Source organism: Paramormyrops kingsleyae, chromosome 6 (genome assembly GCF_048594095.1).
Source record: "Paramormyrops kingsleyae isolate MSU_618 chromosome 6, PKINGS_0.4, whole genome shotgun sequence".
Lineage (NCBI taxonomy): Eukaryota > Metazoa > Chordata > Actinopteri > Osteoglossiformes > Mormyridae > Paramormyrops > Paramormyrops kingsleyae.
The window spans coordinates 11,178,976-11,199,130 of NC_132802.1; the positions used below are offsets into that span (position 1 = coordinate 11,178,976).

The following is a 20,155-nucleotide window of genomic DNA, read 5'->3' on the forward strand; positions in this document are numbered from 1 at the left end:
CATCTTATTTTGGACATATTAGGCCTACTGTGCGGGACACCATTCTTAAAAGTTAAAGGTAAAAGAGAAAGAGGCCGACCAACAACAGGATGGATGGTCAGTCATCATAGCAATGAATATGCCATTTTAAACCCTGAAAAACCAGACAGAAGACAGGACAATCTGGAGGAATGCTGTGTATCTGGTCATCAGGAATGTATAAGAACATTGTTATTGTTAATTCCCCTGCTAGCACTACTGCTACTGAAGTGACTAACTGTGACTGTGAATACTAGGAGCACGCTGCAGGGTTAACAGGCTCGGTTAGTGCACGCCGCGGGGCCGTGCCCGGACATGGGAGCGTGCGCGTTCTCGCTACAGAGCGACAAGATGGCGGTCGCCGCCGGATCAGGTAAACCTAAGTCCCACTAACAAAAGATAATTACACATCACGGCGCGGCGAGACTAGAGCATCTTTTGGCTCCCTTTCGTGTAGGATCCGAGGCGGCAGCTTCCCTTTTAGACCCTCGGCGCGGCTACAGCGAAGGCGGGGGGCGTTTGCCGTGTTTTTTTTTTTCGGGGCTTGACAGCGTCCAAGGTTCGGACGGGCTGTTTGGTAGCCCTGGGCTTTGTGCCGCGGCGTCGTTGAACGTTCGGCGATGCGGGAAATCGTGTCTGTGCATCCTTTCAGACGCTTTTCCAGTTAGCCTGACTTGCTATCTCGGCGTATCGATGGCCCGCGCCGCGTCATCCGTGTGCAGTATTATGGACGCCGTGCCAGCCTGCAGAACCGGCTCCCCCTAACCCTAACCCTACGGTTTGGTTATCCGAGACCGGGGCTCGGTTCCCGAAATTAGAAATCGCCCAGTCTGCAATCAAAGGCTCCACTCGGACGATCCCTGATCGCAGCCTCCAGGTCTGGCCTGCTGGGATCCCGGATCCCTGTTTGCGTCCCCCTGAGTCTGGCTGATCAGGGCTGCGTTATCAGAGCAATCATCGGCGCGGCTGATTTTCGGTACATGCGCTGATCGTTATAAATATGGGCGATCAGCTGCAATACAGCCCCCCAAACAGCAGCCCTTGTCTAATATGCGGCCGCCTGTCCACTTGAATGTTATGCGCTGCGTGCAGGGCCGGTCTATAGGCGGCATAAGCGGCCGCCTAGGGCGCAAAACTTCTGAGGGGGCGCCGACTTGCCAGCTAATTTTACTTTGCCTCGGACTGGGGGGCTCCGGCGTTAATTTTCGCCTAGGGCGCCACATTGGCTTTGACCGGCAGTAGCTGCGTGTTTTTGTTAAATTTACAGCCGCATATATTTACAACACTTCCTTTCTTCATTTACACTTTCTAATAAGTTCTGTTGAAGGGTTTTCAGATCCGTCAGCTGTATCATAAGGTCCCCGGGAGGCTGACACAACATTTTGTTAATATTTTAAGTAGCCAGAATGTAGTATAAACTGAAATGTATAGACCACCTTCGGCTGGCGTTTTTGTCATTGCATAATGTGTGTATAAGGTCAATAAATAATCAAAAGCAATAAGCAATAATATTGTAAGTGCTTCGCGCCAGTACCTACCCAAGAAAATGTGGTGTCTCTCCTATTTGTATTAGTTTATCCTTTTTGGGAAGTATATAAAAGCATTTTCTTTACAGAGTTTATGTGTTATGCCAGTATTTCTCCAAACATCAGTGTGTCCCACAGATGGTCCCAGGAAATTGGGAGGGAGCAGAAACGCAGGCTGTCTGGGGTCCCTGAGGACTGGTTTGAGAAAAACTGCTGTATAGTATCGCTTCTTCAGAGGATGAATAAGTTACTCCCTTGTCTTCAGTATTTGAGATACTCCCTGCACATTAATACTTCTAACATGATAGTGCTACTGCTATCAGGAAAATAAGTTGTATGTTTTTGTGCAAAACCATGTGGATGTTAAGTTACTGCTGTATTTAGTAAATATTATTCTGTGCAGTAATTAGTGTACCTGCCAGAAGGCACTGAGATTAACGCTCTTTGAACCAAACTCACTGAACCCTGAACAGCAATGCTCTCCTGCTCTGTGGCGACTCGCTCCCCCTCCTCCATGAACATTTGTGATCCCTTTAGATGTGTACCCTGTAACCCCCCTCCTTAGAAGCAGATGTCTCTTGTCCTTGGTGCCTTGGGGGGGGGGGGGTTCAGGGGGGTTCAGGACTGGCACAGTTAGGGATGCCTCCCGAAACACCCTCTGCATGTTTTCTCGTATGTCTGCAGGCGTGAAGGTTCCACGTAACTTTCGGCTGCTGGAGGAGCTGGAGGAGGGTCAGAAGGGGGTGGGAGACGGCACGGTGAGCTGGGGCCTCGAAGATGACGAGGACATGACCCTCACACGCTGGAGGGGGATGATCATAGGGCCTCCCAGGGTGAGCATTTACCGTGTGTTGTTATAGTGACAGAGGTGATGTCCACATCCCGCCTGGGGCTTCCCCCGCTGTGCGCCCTGCTCCTATAATAGATGGATGTGCAGATCAAGTCGAGTCAGGTGGGCTTTACTGTCACCATCTATACACAGGTATACATTAGTGTATCTCAGGACCACCGCACAGCACGCAATAGCACTAGAGGGGGGTCTCAATACTAAGAGTTCAAAAACACAGGGCAGTGAGAAAAGGGGGGCTAGACACACGGGTTTATATACATACTGCGATGTGTATGTATGTTAGCAATAAGCAGTATAGCGGCAGGCTAACAGAATAGAATAAACAGATGATAATTGATATATTTACACATAATAGTATTTTTTATTATATATATATATATATAATAATAATTCTTATATAACAGCAGCCTAACCGAATGGGATAAACCGATGAACAATAATAATAATAGTAATAATAATTTATATATATTTATATATATATACTACTAATTGTATATAATCAGGGATTGACATAACTGGTACGCGAGTAGGCATTCACCTTTAAAGGCGAAACGTGCCGCAAACGACTAATGTAACAGTGCAAATACGTATGCATTTTATGTGCATTTGCGCCGATATGACAAGAAATTGCTGTGCATTTTAACCTCTATCACAAATGAAGTACGAATTAGCATATAAAGGTGAAATGCACAATAATATCTTGTCATATCGGCGCAAATGCACATAAAATACGTACACATTCACGCTGTTACAACAATCGATTGCCGCACCGATCGCCGTTGAAGGTGAATGCGTACTTGCGTACTAGTTATGTCAATCCCTGTACATAATAATTATTATTATATAACAGCAGCCTAAATGAACGAGATAATCAGATGGAAGTTGTTCCGTTCTGGTATTCCGTTTACCTACAGTAATATGCCTAATTGGTTTACTGGTATGGTATGAACTGGGAAAAAAAGATATGTTTCAGATCTGGAAAAACCTCATGTTAGCACTCTGCCTCTGCATAAATGCATGTATAAGTTTGTTGTATGACAGGAGAGGAATGCCAGGGGTCCTGCTGGCCTTGGGATCTCACATAAATATTTTGGGCAGTGTGTGGGTCTGTAGCTTAGGGGCCTGCGCAAGGTTCCAGAAGATCACTGACTTCCTGTGGCTGTCTGTGTAATATCACTGTGAGGTCTGTGAGTGCGGCCCCTAACCCCTACTGGTGCTCAGAGCCCAAGCTTCGCCCTCTCCTGTGTGTGTCTCTCCTGGAAGGGCAGGATGGGATATGTGACAATCACAACCAAACTCCTATAGTCTTGCACACATGCTTGTACAAATGGCAAATAACATGCATGTTATCCATTACTGTAGTTGAAAGCACTGCCCTCTCACTTCATTAAAAATCTAAAATTGAACATTTAAGGACAAATATTGTTTCTGTATTTTTCCATGCTTTGTGTTCTTGCATTCTGCTCAGTTTTCTGGTCGTAGGGAAGTTTCTAGGATACGTTTGCCTCGCTTTCTGTCTGGGATCTGTGTGCGTTTCCTTCCCAGAAGACGGCGGATCATGCACCTCAGGGTAGGAGCGTGCAGAGAGGAGGTGACAGACTCTCTGAATGAGGTGTCTGCGAGCGGCTCCTTCAGTCATTCCGTCCTGCAGAGCAGTAGTGATTCTTCACCACGCTCTGCTGTTTTTCTTTATTCTGTGGGCACATCTCTGTTGGCATCTCCCCCCCCCCCCCCCGTCGTCCCCTTTCCTTCTCGCCGGGTCCCGTCGCCTGTGACTCACTCGGTGACAGGCCTGTGTAGAGGCAGGTCAGGGTGTTTCCTAGGTGACGCAATCTCCCTGTGCTCTTCTGCTCCCAGACCATCTATGAGAACAGGATGTACAGCTTACAGGTGGAGTGCGGCCCCAGGTACCCAGAGACTCCTCCCTTCGTCAGATTTGTGACAAAGATCAACTTGAACGGCGTGCATACCTCGAACGGTGTGGTGAGTGTCCTCCGAGCAGCGCCGAGGTCACCCCACGCCACCCCCCTGCGGTGGGGCTTCCCCCCCATAATCTCCGTAATGCAGAGTTTTTCCAAAGTGCTCATTCACAATCTGCTGGCTTTTTGGCTGCTAACGGAAGGATGCTTTTTAGGGCTTGTACTTAATCCTGTAATTACCCCATGGAACTAATCCAGTATTTTATAAAATATATACTGGTGCTTCTGTCCTGTCCTGTTGTCTCTGTCCGTCTGTCATCTCTCTGCATACCTGTGCTGTCCTGTGTGTGTCTGTCCGTCTGTCATCCATCTGCCTACCTGTGCTGCCCTGTGTCTCTCTCTGTCCGTCTGTCATCCATCTGCCTACCTGTGCTGCCCTGTGTGTCTCTCTGTCCGTCTGTCATCCGTCTGCATACCTGTGCTGTCCTGTGTCTCTCTCTCCGTCTGTCATCCATCTACCTAACTGTGCTGTCCTGTCCTGTCCTATCCTGTGCTGTCTTGCCAGATTTGTGGACAGGGTAGCGTTACGTTTTCTGGTTAATTGTAAGAACAAAATACAGTGACAGAATTTCCTTAGTGACAGGAAATGTTTCAGATTCCATACAGCCACAAAGGCACATAATACTTTTTACTCAAAAACTTAAAGGGACAGTTCACCCCAAAACTGAAAAAAAGATAATGTTTCACAAGCAGCAACTGTTTTCTCCTACGAACTATGTACATCAATCATATTATTGCATAGAGTTCTGTAGTAGAAAACAGTTCCTAAATTACACAGATTTTGCCGTAAGCAGTTTATTATCTTCAGTAACTGGGGTCATGATTTCTGGTAACAGACATTGCTGTTGAATTTGTTAAATGTATTCTTCTGGTACTTTAATTATCACAGAAAGGATGCCATTCACTCCCATTATATTCAAGAGAAGACCAATTAGGCAACTCCCAGCAGAACGACCTAGATGGATAGTTAACACTAAAACATATAATTTTTTCAGTTTTAGGCTGAACTACCCCTTTAAGGTATTAAAACATAAAAAAATGCAAGGCAGTGCATGTAAATGCTTACCTTTGAAAACTGTGTGAAAGCATCATTAGATTATGGTATTTTGTGACTTTTGTTTTCCTAGTTTACAGCATGGTTTAATTTTAAATGCCCGTTGGTGCACGGCAGATGTTGTGTGGTTTATTTATCACGGCTCACCCTGTCTGCAGTCAGACGGCCCTCCCCCACGTCGGGCCTGTTTGTGCTGTGCGGAGGGGGGTGTGAGGGACACTGAGGGTCCTGGGACAGGTCATGTGACCGGTCATGTGGCAGGTCATGTGACCGGTCATGTGACCGGCTGTCCGGAAACCTGACCGTACAGTTGTCCCAGCTCGCACTCGGGGCAGCGGGGATGGGGGCAGTGTCTCATTTCAGGGTTTGTATTTGAGCGGGTCAGTGGCGGGGATGTGGTAACTCTGCAGGTGGCTTTGGTTTCCTGCACGGGGGGTCGCTGATGCTGCTCTGGCCTGCCCCCAGGTGGACACGCGGGCGGTGTCGGCCCTGGCCAAATGGCAGAACTCGTACAGCATCCGCGTCGTGCTGCAGGAGCTGCGACGACTCATGATGTGCAAGGAGAACATGAAGCTGCCGCAGCCCCCCGAGGGACAGATCTACAGCAACTAGGCCCCCTTTCACTGCTCCGCTGCTTTTCTCTCTGTCCCCCCCCCATCCATCCCTCCAGCATTCACTCCATCCAGCCCCGCGACCTCAGCGGCACGCACCGGCAGCAATGCCCCCCCGCACAGCTGCAGGCCTCTTACCTCGGAGACTGTAGGAGTCGTCCCCCCCCCCCCACGTCACACCCCCCCCATCTCTGGAGCTCCCTGTGGGCCTCAGAGACCATGAAGACGACGGCTGCGGCCCAGACCTGACCATTCGAATACTGTACATCTTACTAATCTTTTTTTATTATTATTATTTGTTATAAATGCAGATTGTACAATAACATAAATAATCTTATTGAGTGCACTGCTGAGTGTGAAGTAGTATTCTTTCTAGCCTGGGGAAGAATGTTCACTGATGGGATTAATTTAGATTAAGAATTAAGGAGTAGACTAGAGTTTCCCAATCTGGTCCTTGGGCACCCAGAGACAGTAAACATTTTTGCTCCCTACCAGGAGCTGAGAGGGAGCAAAAACATGGACCGACTTTAGACCCCTGAGGACCGGATTGGGAAACGCTGGTCTACTCCTTAGCTCTTAATCCAGTCCTTGGTCCGGGTTGGGTGAAAATGGATGAAAATGAGCAGCAATTCAGAACAAGTTACCAGTCCATGCTGGAGCAGCTCTGTGGTTGGAGTTATGCGTGTTGATGCTTCACCTGTCCTAGTTAGAGCATCTGTTAGGTTAAACCGCGGTAACGGGGTTGCTCCATGTCTTCAGGCGACAGCTGTGATTGTGCCTCTTGCTTTCTTCAGTGTTGATCAAATGTTGGCATTTTGTACCTTGAAGCTATTTTGCATCTGATAATATTTGGGACATACTATTGGGGGAAAAAAGTATTTTGGGACAGCGTATTTAATAATTGCTGTTTTTGCTTGCATTGTAGGGTATGTACCCAATTAATACTTGGGGGTCATTTTATTTATTACGTTACCTGTAAGGGTGTACATGTCTCATGTGACATGTGGAGTGTTCCGCTGCTTGGTGGTGGAACCCCGTCCGGTTCTGAAGGGCGGTGGGCAGTTCTGGTGCTGTGCAGTGGTACTGAATTCCATCTGGTCTGGAGCAGATCTGAGCTTGTGAGTCACATTCATCACTGTTTTGTGGCATTTAAGAATAATGGTCGTCACAGTGAGTTTGTTTTGCTTTTTTCTTCTTTAAAAGCAGAGATATTGCAGGATTTATTAACCCCCCCCCCCCTTCCCGCCCTGTGACTCTGTCAGGATGCCCCAGGTGTATTTTACCTGGAAGTGGACTTAAGGGAGTAGCTGAGCTGTACCTTGGTGTTTCTGAAACCAGTCTCTGCAGAAGTAGCGCTGCATTTTTGAGTAGTTTAACGTGTCACATTTCACCTTGACTCCTTCAGGCTGTTGGCCCAGATGGCAAGTAAACTGTCTTACACAGCTTGCGGTCTGACTGCCTTTCTATTTGCCGAACTCAGTCATACAGTCCCTCGTGATGTTGTGTGTTTTGTGAGGAACATTCATCATGGCTGCTGCTGCAGGGGTCTGACCAACCCCCCCTCCCGTTTTGGTGAGTTGGTAGCTCCCAAGGGAGGGCACAGTTTGGAAACTACGCGTGTCATGCGGGCCCCCTGCCTGCTATCGGTAACTGCCCCGCGACAGCAGATTGAACCTTCACCCAGTAACGCGTCGTGCTCCTTAGTGAGCGCAGGACTGTATCGCCCGCAGCTGCTGCTCTTGTGAAACCGGCAGTGATGCTCAAAACATGACTGATCAGCTGACTCAGCCCTTTCCTGTCTCTGCCCTGCCTTTCCTTCGGTTAACCATGACCCTCGCGTCTGCTTCTCCTTTCTGTGTTTCCTATAGACCAGGGCTCTTCAATTCTGGACCTCGATGCCTTGTTTTCAGTTCTCCCAGGTAGTTAGTTTAATAATTACTGATTCTGATTGGCCAGAGGCTTCACACCTGACTGACAGGTAAAGGAAGGCTGGAAAACCAGCAGTGCTCGGACCTCGAGGACCGTGAGTTGAATAATAGGGCTATAGACTTTTAAGGTGCTTATTAGCTTGTAATCAACCCGCTATCATGGCTGTCAACATTGAGGGTGTCTTTTAGTCTATCAGAAAGCCCCTCCGGATGAGCTGAGGGCCAGCAGGTCTGTCCCTGGGGGAGGTGAACCTTTCCAGGTAGGTCTGGGCCGCTCTACACCCATGCGTCTGAATCCGTCGCGCTAAACCACAATCGCGGCCGCGCCCAGACCAATCAGGGTTACTGTTTGATAAATGAGTCACAGTATCATTTTGTACTCGGGCTGTAGGATACAGTCTGTGCTGTTAGCCTCGAGCAAAAGTGGCTCGCGGACGTTCCTGCTCTTCGTGACGGATATTGACGCCTGTCGTTTCTGTCCCCCGACCTCGTGCGGGAACACACTCCTTCCGCTATCCTGACCTCAATTGCTGTCACGCCGCGACTGGTGTGATCTGATCATGTGTTTTCACAAAGGGGCCATTTTAAACTAGCTATTGACCTTGAAGGGCCACGCACACACATCCCCCTGCCTCTTATTGAAGAATGGGGGGAGGGGAGGATAAGACTCGCCCCCCCCCCCCCCCTCCTGGCCGGAATGTGTGATACGGCTGAAGTTCAGGCCGTCCCTCGGCGGGGAGGTTCTCACCGCCAGGGTGGACTCTGGACCACCCATGTGAGAGCTGCGGTCCCTGCAGAGAGTACGGGGCAGTCTGCTCATTGGCAGCTCCTGAGCACATGTAACAAAACGGAGGGTCTCTCTCGCTCATGGACTGCCGGGTTTGCCACACGTCGGTGAGTACGGGAGCGGTCATTACGGGCGGGAGGGAGGCTGGCTCTCTGCTCCAGCCACGTGACGGTTCAGGTCAGCAGGTTCGGAAACGTCATACCTACGTGTGGTAGACTGCAGTCATTTCAGCTCATTCCGACACCAAAAACAGCTGATCATTGTGAAAGTCACGGTACAGTACATTACACTGCTGGGTCCTGCTCCTCTGGGCTTTTGCATGCAGCTGAGCTCCCAGCTAAATATATCTGACTGAGCTGATGACTGCATTCAGACCACAGCCTGCCGTTATTATTTATGAGTTTATGCCAGTTTAAGGTGACTAGCAATGGTTGTGTATTCACCGTGATCAATGAGTTGTTAAACTGATTTATGGCAAATTCTCCCAGAACACCTTAGCTTATAACCACAGACAGGGGAGAAATCTACAAAAGCTGAGCCAAATTAATTAATTGGAGAGAATAAATAGACTATAAAACTGTAAATTGCATTTTTCTTGGGTAGTATTAAAATGCAGAATAATTGTTCAGATTACCCTGATTCTTCGGTTAAATACATAATATTTTCCCCACATGATTACTTGCACAAGTAGTGTTTAAATAATTCTTCAGAGTCAGCACTACCTACAGAAATGTAAACCATGCCTAAATATCCACAAGCAACGTCAATGTCATTGTGACATTTAAAATGATAAACTTTCAGGGTTGTGCATTTGCAGTCACAGTTTGGTTTTAGTGTATCTGTGCTGTACGTCGAGTTTGACAAAAGACCCAGTAGGGTTTACAGGCATAATCGTTTTATCGTACTGCATTGCTGGCTATGGACTCCGAGTGGCTGGACCCGTGGTCACCCGGACCTACCTAAGCGTGTGTGGTACGTATGAAATACCTGGTAGCTACAGAACTGCCTTTGAATCAGAGGTGGTTCAATTCAGACCTGAAACAGGCCGTGGAGAAGCAGCTTCAATGCGACAGAGGTATCAAAACTTACTTATTAGTCTTCATAATAAATCCCTGGAACAATATTCCACATACCTGGGCTTTTGGTCAACAGAGAGGTGCCAGAACAATGCAAGTAATCCTGCTGCTCATCTAGTTTAACTCCGTAAGACCCAGCCTGGAGAAACGTTTTCTCAAATGCAGTTTAGCACTGTATGCTATGAATTGTAAGCTTCCTGTTTGATGCTGAATTGAAAACCAGTAGTAATTAAGATGGTATCTAAACTCAGCTGTAAACATGCTTTTTGTTATGGATCCACCTGGGTCTGTAAACTGACAGTATCAATCCTCTGAAAAGGTAGAAAGGATGGACATTTCAGACAGAATTACTAGCTGAATTGCCCCAGTTATTATTCAACAAATTATCAATTATTTGCTTAACCTTGCCTTGCCCCACCCCAACCACACACACACAAAATCATGTATACTGCATTAATATCAAAATATTTCTTTTCATAAAAAATGAGATATTACTAATCTCTATAAAAGGATAACGTAAAATAAATGAAACTGAATAAATTAAACTGAACAGGTAGCTGAAGTACAATAACATACAGAAACGTTTAATGTTCTGATGCCTTAGGTATTTAATGCAAGCGGCAATTTCTTTATTTTTAACACAATTCTAACCATACTTCTCTGGCTTAGAAAGCCCTCTGGAAAATTATCTTCATACAAAAAAGGGCTCGATACTGGGGACAATTAACAGAGATATCTGAAATTTTTGTGATAAATATTGCAATAGGCCTTTTTAGTAGAAAGGCAAGCCAGTAGTTCAGTCACATTCTGGTGAATTCTAACAATTAAATTATGAGACATGAATTATCAAATACATGGGTGGTGATGCCATGAGTTCTTCCAACAGACACAAAGCAGTGCAGACAAATCACTTGCTTTAGCTCAATATTGTTTCTATGGGATCACAAATACAGCATCTTTTGGTAACCAGTACGTTCATATTTTTCTACTCCTCACTTGTTTTTGTTAAATTTCTCACAAACGTGCCACACTGCCCATGAACGAGCAACGATGAAAAGGATGATGACTTGTTTTGTTTCCTATGACAGATTAAAAATGTTTTCGCAATCCTTCGCAGTCCTTGTGATGTAACAACTGCACGTCCATAGCAGGCGAGATCGATATTAACATTGCACCTCTTTTGAAATGAAACCTCTCTCATTGCTGCGAAACATTAAAAATAGTCCTGACACTGAGATTAAGTTAAACTGAAGAGGTAGCAAAAATCTGGTAGCATACAGAAGGAGAGCTGAGAGGGAGCAAAAACGAACTGTCTGACAGTCCCCGAAGAGCAGGATGCGAAACACTATATGTTTACTATAATCTTGGTGAATATATAATTTTTGGATCAGTGCTAATTTATTCTGAATATTAGCCTGAATTGGATCCCATTTCCAACTGCGAGAACAGTTAGCATTATCTGAATAAAATACCAGCCAGGACTATTATTTGTCTTCATTACACGTGTCTACCTGTGCTGTTCTTTTAGGAAACGGTGACGGATGCCTTTTAGGGAAGCTGTTTGCATGAGATATTAGTGAGGGATCAGCAGCTTAACCGCTCAGCCATGGCCCTGCTGGTCCACCTGCTTGCCTGCACCTTCGGACTGGGATCCTGGGTCGCCATCAACGGCCTGTGGGTGGAGCTACCGCTCATCGTCAACAGGCTGCCTGAGGGCTGGGACCTGCCATCCTACCTGACTGTCATCATCCAGCTGGCCAACGTGGGCCCCCTGCTGGTCACCCTCATGCACAAGTTCTGCCCCGGGAGGCTGAAGGAGCGACTCGTCATCTACGTTATTCTGGCCGTCGGAGTGGCGGCCTGCTTCCTGCTTCCTGCCTTCTGGACGAAGACCTCGGTGATGCTCGGCTCGCCGCACAGTACCGCCTTCCTCGTCATCACCTTCTTCCTGTCCCTGGTGGACTGCACCTCCTCGGTCACCTTCCTGCCTTTCATGATGCAGCTGCCGGCCAAGTACATCACCACATTCTTCATTGGCGAGGGCCTCAGCGGCTTCGTGCCCGGGCTGGTGGCCCTCGCGCAGGGCGTGGGCATCGCCAAGTGCGTCAACGTCACCCTGTCCCCCAACAGCACAACCTCGAACACAAGCACCATCCAGACCCAGTACCTCCCTCCCAACTTCTCCACGGAGATCTTCTTTTTCTTCCTCGCCGCCATGATGGTCCTCAGCTTGATCGCCTTTGTCCTCCTAAACCGGGTTCCAAGAACATGTGAACTTTCGAGGGAGAATCTTGCGGCCGAATCAGTGGTCTCCGTCTCCGATGGCCTGAACAGCCCTGAGGTGCTGACAGCCCCAAGCGATGGTGGCCCTGCTGAACCAGGCCAGTCCTGGCTCCGGCTTCTGAAGCCGGCATACTCTAGGCACCAGTTTGCCTTCATTTACTTCCTGGTGATCTGGGTGAACGGGCTGACCAATGGCGTGCTGCCGTCAGTGCAGACGTACTCCTGCATGCCCTATGGGAACGTGGCCTATCACCTCTCTGCAGCCCTTGCGGCGATGGCCAACCCTGTAGCTTGTGTCATTGCCATGTTTCTCCCTAAAAGGTAAGATGTTTTTCATCCATACCTGCTTGTCCTATGCAGGGTCATGGGGGTCTGGAGTCTATCCCAGAAGCTATGAACACAGGGTAAGGAATAATCCAGGATGGGGTGCCAACCCATCAGAGGCTACACTCACACTCCATTTGGCAACGCAAATTCACCTTTTTTGTTCTTGGACTGTGAGGGGAAATCAGTGAAAACCCCACAATGACATGGAAAGGCATAGAGCAGAGATAGCGACTTGAACCCTGGTCAACAAGGGGTGTGAGGCAAAGCACTACCCACTGCACCACTATATCACCAAGAATTCTCATGTTAAAAAATATGGGTTGATTGATTGATGGATGGATGGATGGATTGCCAGCCTCATGTCCTGGGATAAGCTCCAGGTTCACCGCATTATGCAGGATGGAGAAGTTATTCACATAGTGCATGCTATAGGCTTCGGGGCATCTTGGTGCCCTGACTACGCTTCTCCCCGTCCTGCACTCCAGGTCCCTGGTGTTCCTGGGCCTCCTGTGTCTACTGGGGACGGCCTTCGGTTCATACAACATGGCCATGGCCTCCCTCAGCCCCTGCCCCCCGCTCCAGGGCTCTGCGGCAGGAGAAGCCCTTATCGTGAGTGCATCATCCACACATCCCAGTGCAAATGCTGCTTTGGGTCATCTGGGGTGACAGACATCCCACCGCTTTCGAATATTCTGAGAGTCTCCCTCAAACTGACAGCAGCTCCATGACGCTCTCTAATGATGCCTACGGAGATCTGTCCTTTCACTATTCGGCAGCAGTAAAATTTGCTGGCAAGAGTTTAACCAAATTTTAACTCAGAATAGTCTACAAATATTACCCGAGTCTAGAATTTCATCTTCCAATTAATAGCAGACGCTGGAGTTATACAACGCAAAGTAGTAGAATATGAAAGCAATAATAACCATTTTACCTTTTTTTAGACATATAGTCATAGGTCGTTGTACAGTGCCTCGAAGACTATGCATTAAAACTGTAGGCTTGTTACTTTGTAGCGAAATATATGGATGGAGATTTGTACTTTGCTTACTTGAGATATTACCGATGCAGCTGTCTATTAAATGTTTTGCCTAATCTGTCTGTTTCACTCGGCACCCCGCAGGTGATATCCTGGGTCCTCTTCGTGGGGGCGCTGTCCTACGTGAAGGTGATGCTGGGGGTGATTCTGCGGGATCACAGCCACAGCGCCCTCGTTTGGTGCGGGGCGGCGGTGCAGACCGGCTCATTGCTGGGGGCGCTCATCATGTTCCCGCTGGTCAATGTGTACCACGTGTTCCGCGCCGGGGATTTCTGCGGCACCAAGTGTCCCCTATGAAGCCGATTTAAAAAAAAAAAAAAACCATCCAAGCATATTATGGGGGAAGGTTGTTGAAGTACCCACGAACAATATTTATTGATTGATTTTTTTTTTTATCTCTTGAGTCCCGATCCTTTCATCGATAATGCAAGCAATGTTTATTGGACCATATATTTTAGTTTTAAGCACCATCGCCACAGACAAACCATACCGAGAAGCCGAGAGTAAACACTGAGGGTGAGTTTTTCAGCTAAAAGTTAATTTTATAGTATACAATTCTATTAATGTTTTAATTTTATGTACATTAACATTTAATATCTGACTGTAAAACGCGGTCTTTTTATTCTGATGCAAAAGTTTTGTTGCCTGGTTTGTCTCGCAACCCTATAAGCTGTTTCCGCTGAGAATTTGTAACGAATTCATACGTCCTTCGTGTGGTTGTCATTTCGACAAGCCAACACTAGAGGGGGCGCCAGACCAAAGAAAACGCCTCCGTCTTCAGAACATCCGCACGTCGAGCTCCTGTAATGTGCCTTACTGCCTTCTCAGGTCACTGACTTTCAAAATGAATTTATTCGAGTAAAGCAAGAGGCGAGGAACTGAGCTTTTCCTGCTAGGGGTAATTGAACTCCAGTGTTTGTATGACCGTGTTTGTTTTTTGGCTCCAGGATGAAAAATTTACCGGTCTAATCTTATTAATTTGCATGATAGAAAGATAATCTGAATAATGTCCGTTTTTATCTTAAATTTTATGTCTGCCCATGCTAATATGTTGAATGTCTGTGAACAGTGTATATGTTAAATGCTAGTTATTTAGTTCACTTGCTGGCGCTTAATTAATCAAATTCATTATGACCGAAGTAGTCAAACCATGTTTTCCTGCTCTAACTAATCTTATCGCGGTTTGCGGCTCTGAAAGGCACCGGGGTTGTACGTGACTTTGTTGAATTCTTTGTCGGCGTTGTTTGGCAAAGTCAGGAATGGGTTGCATCGCGCCGAACTTTGACTGCAGTTCCCGCAGGACCGCCGTGTGACCCTGACACGCCGCCTTGCAGTCTTTGTGCGGGAGCGTGGGTGTTTTCTTTCCCTCCACCTCCATGCCACCCCGCTCTGTTTCCGCGTCGGCGGGTTGGGGGCGCCTCGGCGTAGCCAGCGGGGGCCGCACGCATATGGCCGTGCCTCCTGGCGGAACCGGACGGTGCCAGGGTTCCATGGGAAAGGGACTGTCCCCTCTCCAGTCCACAGCTGTCGCCTGCCTGCTCCCCTTCGCCGCGGACAGGGCAGGGGCGGGCTGGGGTGGGGTGGGGTTGTGGGGAGGTGAGGGCACTAGGTCAGGCAAATACAAAGGACGTGTCATGGCCCTAGGTTTGTGTTTGGAAACACTAATTAATCACAGGCAGAAGGAGGTTCTATCAGCTGCTGGATCGGGATGTGGTCACCAGAGAGCGCCCCCTGGATCTCGCCTTGCCTCCTGGATGTCCTTCTTGTTCTGAGGTCATTTGAGGAGCGTAGGATAGATGGAACTGCCCCAGCTGCTACCGAGAATGCAAAAGGCCATCGGGGGAGGGGCCGCATTCTTCATAACCCCCTTACATGCAGGCTGGGGGGCTTCAGTCAGTTCTGGCGGGGGAGCACCTGTTACCCTGCAGCAGTTCTACAAATAAAACTGTCCGGCGGCTTCTTAAATGTGACTGGAAAGCTCTGGGCCGCCTCGGTGCCCGCAGCCAGTTTTTACACCTGGGGCAGTTCGGAATGAGCTCCGTGGGGAACAGCAAGGACACCTCACGAAATTCCGGCTCGGCGCTCCGTGTCCTGCTGCTCCATAGGCACACAGTCCTGCCTTTCTCGTCCTCCGGCCTCCTGTTTCCGAACAAGCGGGATTCATAACCGAGCAAACGAGATTCAAATGTGTGATCCAACATAAAAGAATTAACTGGGGAGTGAATAGCGGTGGAGATTAATGATTGTAATCAGTATCATTTGACAGCAGGCTTTCTCCTTGGCCATGAAAATACAAACTGTGTTCTTTTGTTGTTTATTTTTAATGTCTTATATTGTATCTAAGTTTGTTTATGTCCTGCGATGGTCTTTGATAGCTACCCCATTGTTGTCATACAAAGTGTGCATGTCGCTATAATTTTATCTGTGCCAGGAAGTGACAAGAGATGAACAGAGAGGATGCAAAAGAAATAAGTCCAGAAGCCTCCAGATATCACTCCGAGTATGGGAACGAACGGGGGGAGGAAACACCCGAATACCCGAACAAAACGACGGCTGGAATAATTAGCTCCATTCCGTAATTGGAGCACACCGGTCCGCATTGAAATGCAAAGCGCCGGTTTGAGAGCTCGACTCTCCTCCAATTTGTCAGATGGCCACTGCTCCTCCAGCTGGCCAGGAGGGGCCGTCACCACCTGGACACTCCCCCCCCACCCCCACCCCCCCTGCTCCTATGAGATCCTGCCACCGTCGCTCCGGTGCAGAGCTGGCCTGCAGTGCTGGGGAGAGGCCCATCTGCTCAGAGAAAGGGGGGACGGGGTGGGGGGAGGGCACCTCCGGGACACGGGCCCCTCCCGGCTGGGGCCCCGCTTGGCCAAATGAGCAGTCTGGGGTGGCTGCTGTCAATCGAAACAAGATTAGCCTCATTTAACTGCCGTCCTGTGATAGGGAAGGCGCCCAGTCGTCACTCCTTCCAGCGTGTCCAGAGGCTCAATCATCTCTACTCAATGCAGCCATTCGGACGTATGTAGTACATCGTCTTAGTCTATAATAAAATGCTTTACAGTTTCTGAGTTTTCTTTTTCTTAATCACATCTATGATGTCAGCTTATCTAATGAAGGTAATCTGCTTTACCTCTATCCCGGACTGGAGATTAGTAATTTAAATGAATGGTGAGTACAAAAACTGAACACTAGCTTGCTGGAAAAAAACTTGCACGTTGGACTTTTGCTGAACTAGCAATTCCTGTTGGCTATTAATAAAAATTCTCAAGTTCCCACCCCTGCTTGTATCGTTTTTTTTGTGCTTAGGCCAACATGTAGATAGTAAGTAGGCCATTTGCCAACTCGAACCAAAAACAGGCGTGCAGAAAAATGCACGCAGAAGGTAACTGAAGATAGAGAAACGGACGTAAACGTCACTTCATCGGATGGGTGTCAAGGCTGACATGTAGAGGTCTGGTTCTGGCAGCACTGACGGTCCACGGTGATGTGCAAGGTGCGAGATGTGTTTACTTTCAGGTTTAAGTCACTAAGGTGTCCCGGTCCCCTAGCCTGGTGACATTGGGGGGGTGGGGTCCCATAGCAGTGACCCGTGTCACTGCCAGCTCCCCATCCGCCAGGCGCCTCTGATAACCGTCGCACCATGTGAAGTCCGGCTCTGCTTTGAAATCACTGTGGGTCGACACATACAAGCTTTAATGAACTGCTGCCAAACCTCCGCCCCCCCCCCCCCCCCCCCCCCCCCAGGGGGAAATCAGTGCACGTATGTGGATGTTTCCTGCCTCTCATTGTCACAGGGGTCAGTAAGGTCAGCAAACACCGCCCCCCCCACCCCCCCACTGGGAACTCTTCGTTATGCTGCTTTACAGTACCACATATGGGAAGGCCAATTATATGGAGGGGGGGCAAGCGTGCTATGGCCACACACGCTAATTACTACAGTTGCACAGCGGTGTGGTCCATACGTGCTTGTCGGGCCCAGCAGTTGGGTGGTAGGGGTCTGATGGGGGTGTGGCTCATGGGGTGTGAGGCCCCCGCTCAGGGCTGCCCGCTGGGGTCTCGGGTCCTGATGGAAATATATTCCTCAGTAATTAAGATCCCCTTCGTCACTATCCCCTGGATGAGCTTTTTGTTTCCCCATGAACAGCTGCGAGGCTCTCGAAGTCGTGATGCCTTTGTTATCTTGTCAGTGAGTCTTTTTTCTGGGGGAGGGGGGCACTCACTCCGTAGGCATAAGAAGAATGGGGCGTGAGGTGTTCACATTAACGACATCACAACCCCCTTCGCCCTGCCCGACCCCAACCGGTCCTTGAGTTGACCACAGTCGCTGCCCTCCTGTTGAACACCCCGTAGTGACACTGAGAAACCAGGACCTCCCGGGGCGTCCAACCAGATGCCGGTAGCGCCGTGAGACGGAAAGACGCGAGTGGCTGGGGAGCGAAGGCGAGTGGAAAGGAACGGCTCACAGCGATGGCTAGGATTTCCAGCAGGTTCTGTGCTCCGTCTCTCTGCCTGTGAAGTCTGGAGTAATTAGTCCCAGGAGCGGGAGACGGGCGGATAGCGGCCGCGGTAAAGAAGCGAACTTATGGGGCATGTCAGTGACTCATGGGCCCAGCAGGAAGTCATGTGGGCATCCAAGCATGTGCAGATGAACAAGGGGGAACGGGGCGACTGCTATGGGATGGCTGCAAGCTTTCGCTCCCTGATAAAAACACCGTCTCCCCCCCCAGTGTGACTGATGAACAGCACATTTGCACTGCCTTCAGAGGAATCCTTTCTCTTTTTATCTGGGCACCATGCTGGCCCAGTAGTTGGCACAGTTTGATTGGGTTTGAACGTGTAGCTTCTCCCTGCGTTTCCTCCCAGAGCCCAAAACAGGCAGAGGGGTGATCTGGGACCCCTGGCGTGGGACTGGTTACGCACTGCGATGCAGTAGCATCGTGTGCAGTGTGTCCCCTGCCTTTCCTCTGCTTCCTGGCACAGGCTACGGGCCTTTTGTGGTTATGAACACATATGTTTTTAAGGTCTTGGTAACTGATAGTCATCCGTGTGCTGAAGGTGATGCATTGGTTGTTTGCAGATCAAATGAGTTGTTGTCATAGCTGCATGGTTGCTAGGCCAACCGAGGTCAGGGGTCAGCCGGAAGGGCTTCCAAAGGCAAGTGACCCTTTGGTTGGGACTTTATTATTCCACAGTTTAAGGACCTTCACAGGTGCAGGCATTCATACAGCAGGGCCAATGAGGTCAGGAAGCCCTGGTTTCCTTAATACTGCCTCCTACTGGCTGGGAGCCAGGCAGCATTTCACACAGACACACGCGTCCGCCTTTGGGTACCACAGTGAGCGAGGACGGTACGTCATGGCATCAGCAAGAAACCAGAGACTGGGAGGGACCGGATGCTAGTGAAGTTAGCGACAGGGCAGTGCTAACCCTCCCCAACACTCTGTTGGTGCATGAGATTGGCGGCGAAACCAGCAGATTCGCCCCAGCCCCAGCACATCCTAGTCTCCGAACCCTCCAACCTGGAGAGCACGGTCGCTGCATGGACAGGTGTAACTGAACTTCGAGGATCGGCTGCACCCGCACCACAGTGTGCCCACAAATACACAACGCTGCTCCAAGCTCCGCTTCTCTCTGAGCTGGTCTCCCCACCCGGCCAGGCAGGCACAGCTGCTGGAGGCAAGGTGGTGGAATTGGGGGTGGGGTGCTGGTGGGGGTGGGGGTGGGGGTCCTGAGTCCTTTGTGTGGGGTGCCAGTCAAGTGGAAAATGGCCCCTCTCCAGTGAGAGGCCACTTTAGAGAGCCATCATCCTTTCAAGAGGACTTATATCCCCTGACAGGCTCGATGTTAACCAGGGGAGGATGAGGATGGGACAGGGCCAGGGCGTGTTTACTGGGGGGGGGGCAGGAGCCTGCTGGACTGGGACCAGCACCGCTCTGGTACTCTTTTGAGGATGACATCAAATGGCCCCCATGTGTTTCCCTTCACCTGCAAGCATTTAGGGGTGTGTAGCTCGGATGTGGTGGGGGGGGCATCCCCATACCTGTTTTCACCCAAAATCCTGTAGGGGGCGCTGTGTGATGCCATACGCTCCTGGGATCACGAAGCTATCACAAAGCCCAAGCAAGATTTCATTCAGCTCGTACAAGATGCATATTCTCAAACGCGAGGGGGCTTGGTGGCGGAACACGTACAGTGAAGTACTCTAAATTCTGTGGGGGGGGGAGCCTTGGGTCTGGGATATAGTCAGACAACAGGGTGGGAAACAGTGTTTGGACTGTACATAGTGCTTGGGACTGTACAGTGTTTCTGACTGTAGACAGTGCGACTGTACAGTGTTTGGTACTGTATACAGTGTATAGGACTGTACAGTGTTTCTATCTTTACACAGTGGGATTGTACAGTGTTTGGACTGTATGCAGTGCTTGAGACAGTACACACTGTTTTGGGCTGTACAGTGTTTGAACTGTACACAGTCCTTGGGACTGCACAGTGTTTGGGACTGTATAGTGTATGGGACTGTATGGTGTTTGGGACTGCACGGTGTTTGGGACTGTACGGTGTTTGGGACTGCACGGTGTTTGGGACTGCACAGTGTTTGGGACTGTATAGTGTTTGGGACTGCACAGTGTTTAGGACTGCACAGTGTTTGGGACTGTATGGTGTTTGGACTGCACAGT

The 20,155-nt window shown here is 49.2% G+C and overlaps 2 protein-coding genes across 5 annotated transcripts; both read left to right on the forward strand.

Annotated features, from left to right (window-relative positions):
* The first annotated feature begins 254 nt into the window (after positions 1–254).
* Positions 255–6,384, forward strand: LOC111855732 (ubiquitin-conjugating enzyme E2 variant 1-like). The gene is made up of 4 exons (XM_023835000.2): positions 255–391; positions 2,229–2,377; positions 4,252–4,377; positions 5,893–6,384. The coding sequence occupies exons 1-4, from the start codon at positions 334–336 to the stop codon at positions 6,037–6,039; spliced, it is 480 nt and encodes a 159-aa protein (XP_023690768.1). The 5' UTR covers positions 255–333; the 3' UTR covers positions 6,040–6,384.
* A 1,381-nt stretch (positions 6,385–7,765) lies between these two features.
* slc52a3-1 (solute carrier family 52 member 3-1) lies at positions 7,766–16,753 on the forward strand. Of its 4 annotated transcripts, XM_023835254.2 has the most exons (5): positions 7,767–8,016; positions 8,156–8,226; positions 11,358–12,433; positions 12,925–13,048; positions 13,560–16,753. In XM_023835254.2, exons 3-5 carry the CDS (start codon positions 11,436–11,438, stop codon positions 13,770–13,772), a joined length of 1,335 nt encoding a protein of 444 aa, XP_023691022.2. In that variant the 5' UTR covers positions 7,767–8,016; positions 8,156–8,226; positions 11,358–11,435; the 3' UTR covers positions 13,773–16,753. The 4 variants fall into 4 exon arrangements, with proteins under 4 accessions (XP_023691023.2, XP_023691024.2, XP_023691022.2 ...); XM_023835255.2 differs by lacking the exon at positions 8,156–8,226 and having other exon boundaries at positions 7,766–8,061; XM_023835256.2 differs by lacking the exon at positions 8,156–8,226 and having other exon boundaries at positions 7,766–7,957.
* Positions 16,754–20,155: the final 3,402 nt, after the last annotated feature.

What these genes read in the sequence shown, in the direction of transcription:
- LOC111855732 (XM_023835000.2), top strand. Translation starts at nt 334, where the DNA reads ATGGGAGCGTGCGCGTTCTCGCTACAGAGCGACAAGATGGCGGTCGCC. An exon ending in TGATCATAGGGCCTCCCAGG is followed by an intron (nt 2,378 to 4,251) that starts GTGAGCATTTAC and finishes TTCTGCTCCCAG; the next exon opens with ACCATCTATGAGAACAGGAT. An exon ending in TGCATACCTCGAACGGTGTG is followed by an intron (nt 4,378 to 5,892) that starts GTGAGTGTCCTC and finishes GCCTGCCCCCAG; the next exon opens with GTGGACACGCGGGCGGTGTC.
- slc52a3-1 (XM_023835255.2), top strand. Translation starts at nt 11,436, where the DNA reads ATGGCCCTGCTGGTCCACCTGCTTGCCTGCACCTTCGGACTGGGATCC. An exon ending in GCCATGTTTCTCCCTAAAAG is followed by an intron (nt 12,434 to 12,924) that starts GTAAGATGTTTT and finishes CCTGCACTCCAG; the next exon opens with GTCCCTGGTGTTCCTGGGCC. An exon ending in CGGCAGGAGAAGCCCTTATC is followed by an intron (nt 13,049 to 13,559) that starts GTGAGTGCATCA and finishes GGCACCCCGCAG; the next exon opens with GTGATATCCTGGGTCCTCTT.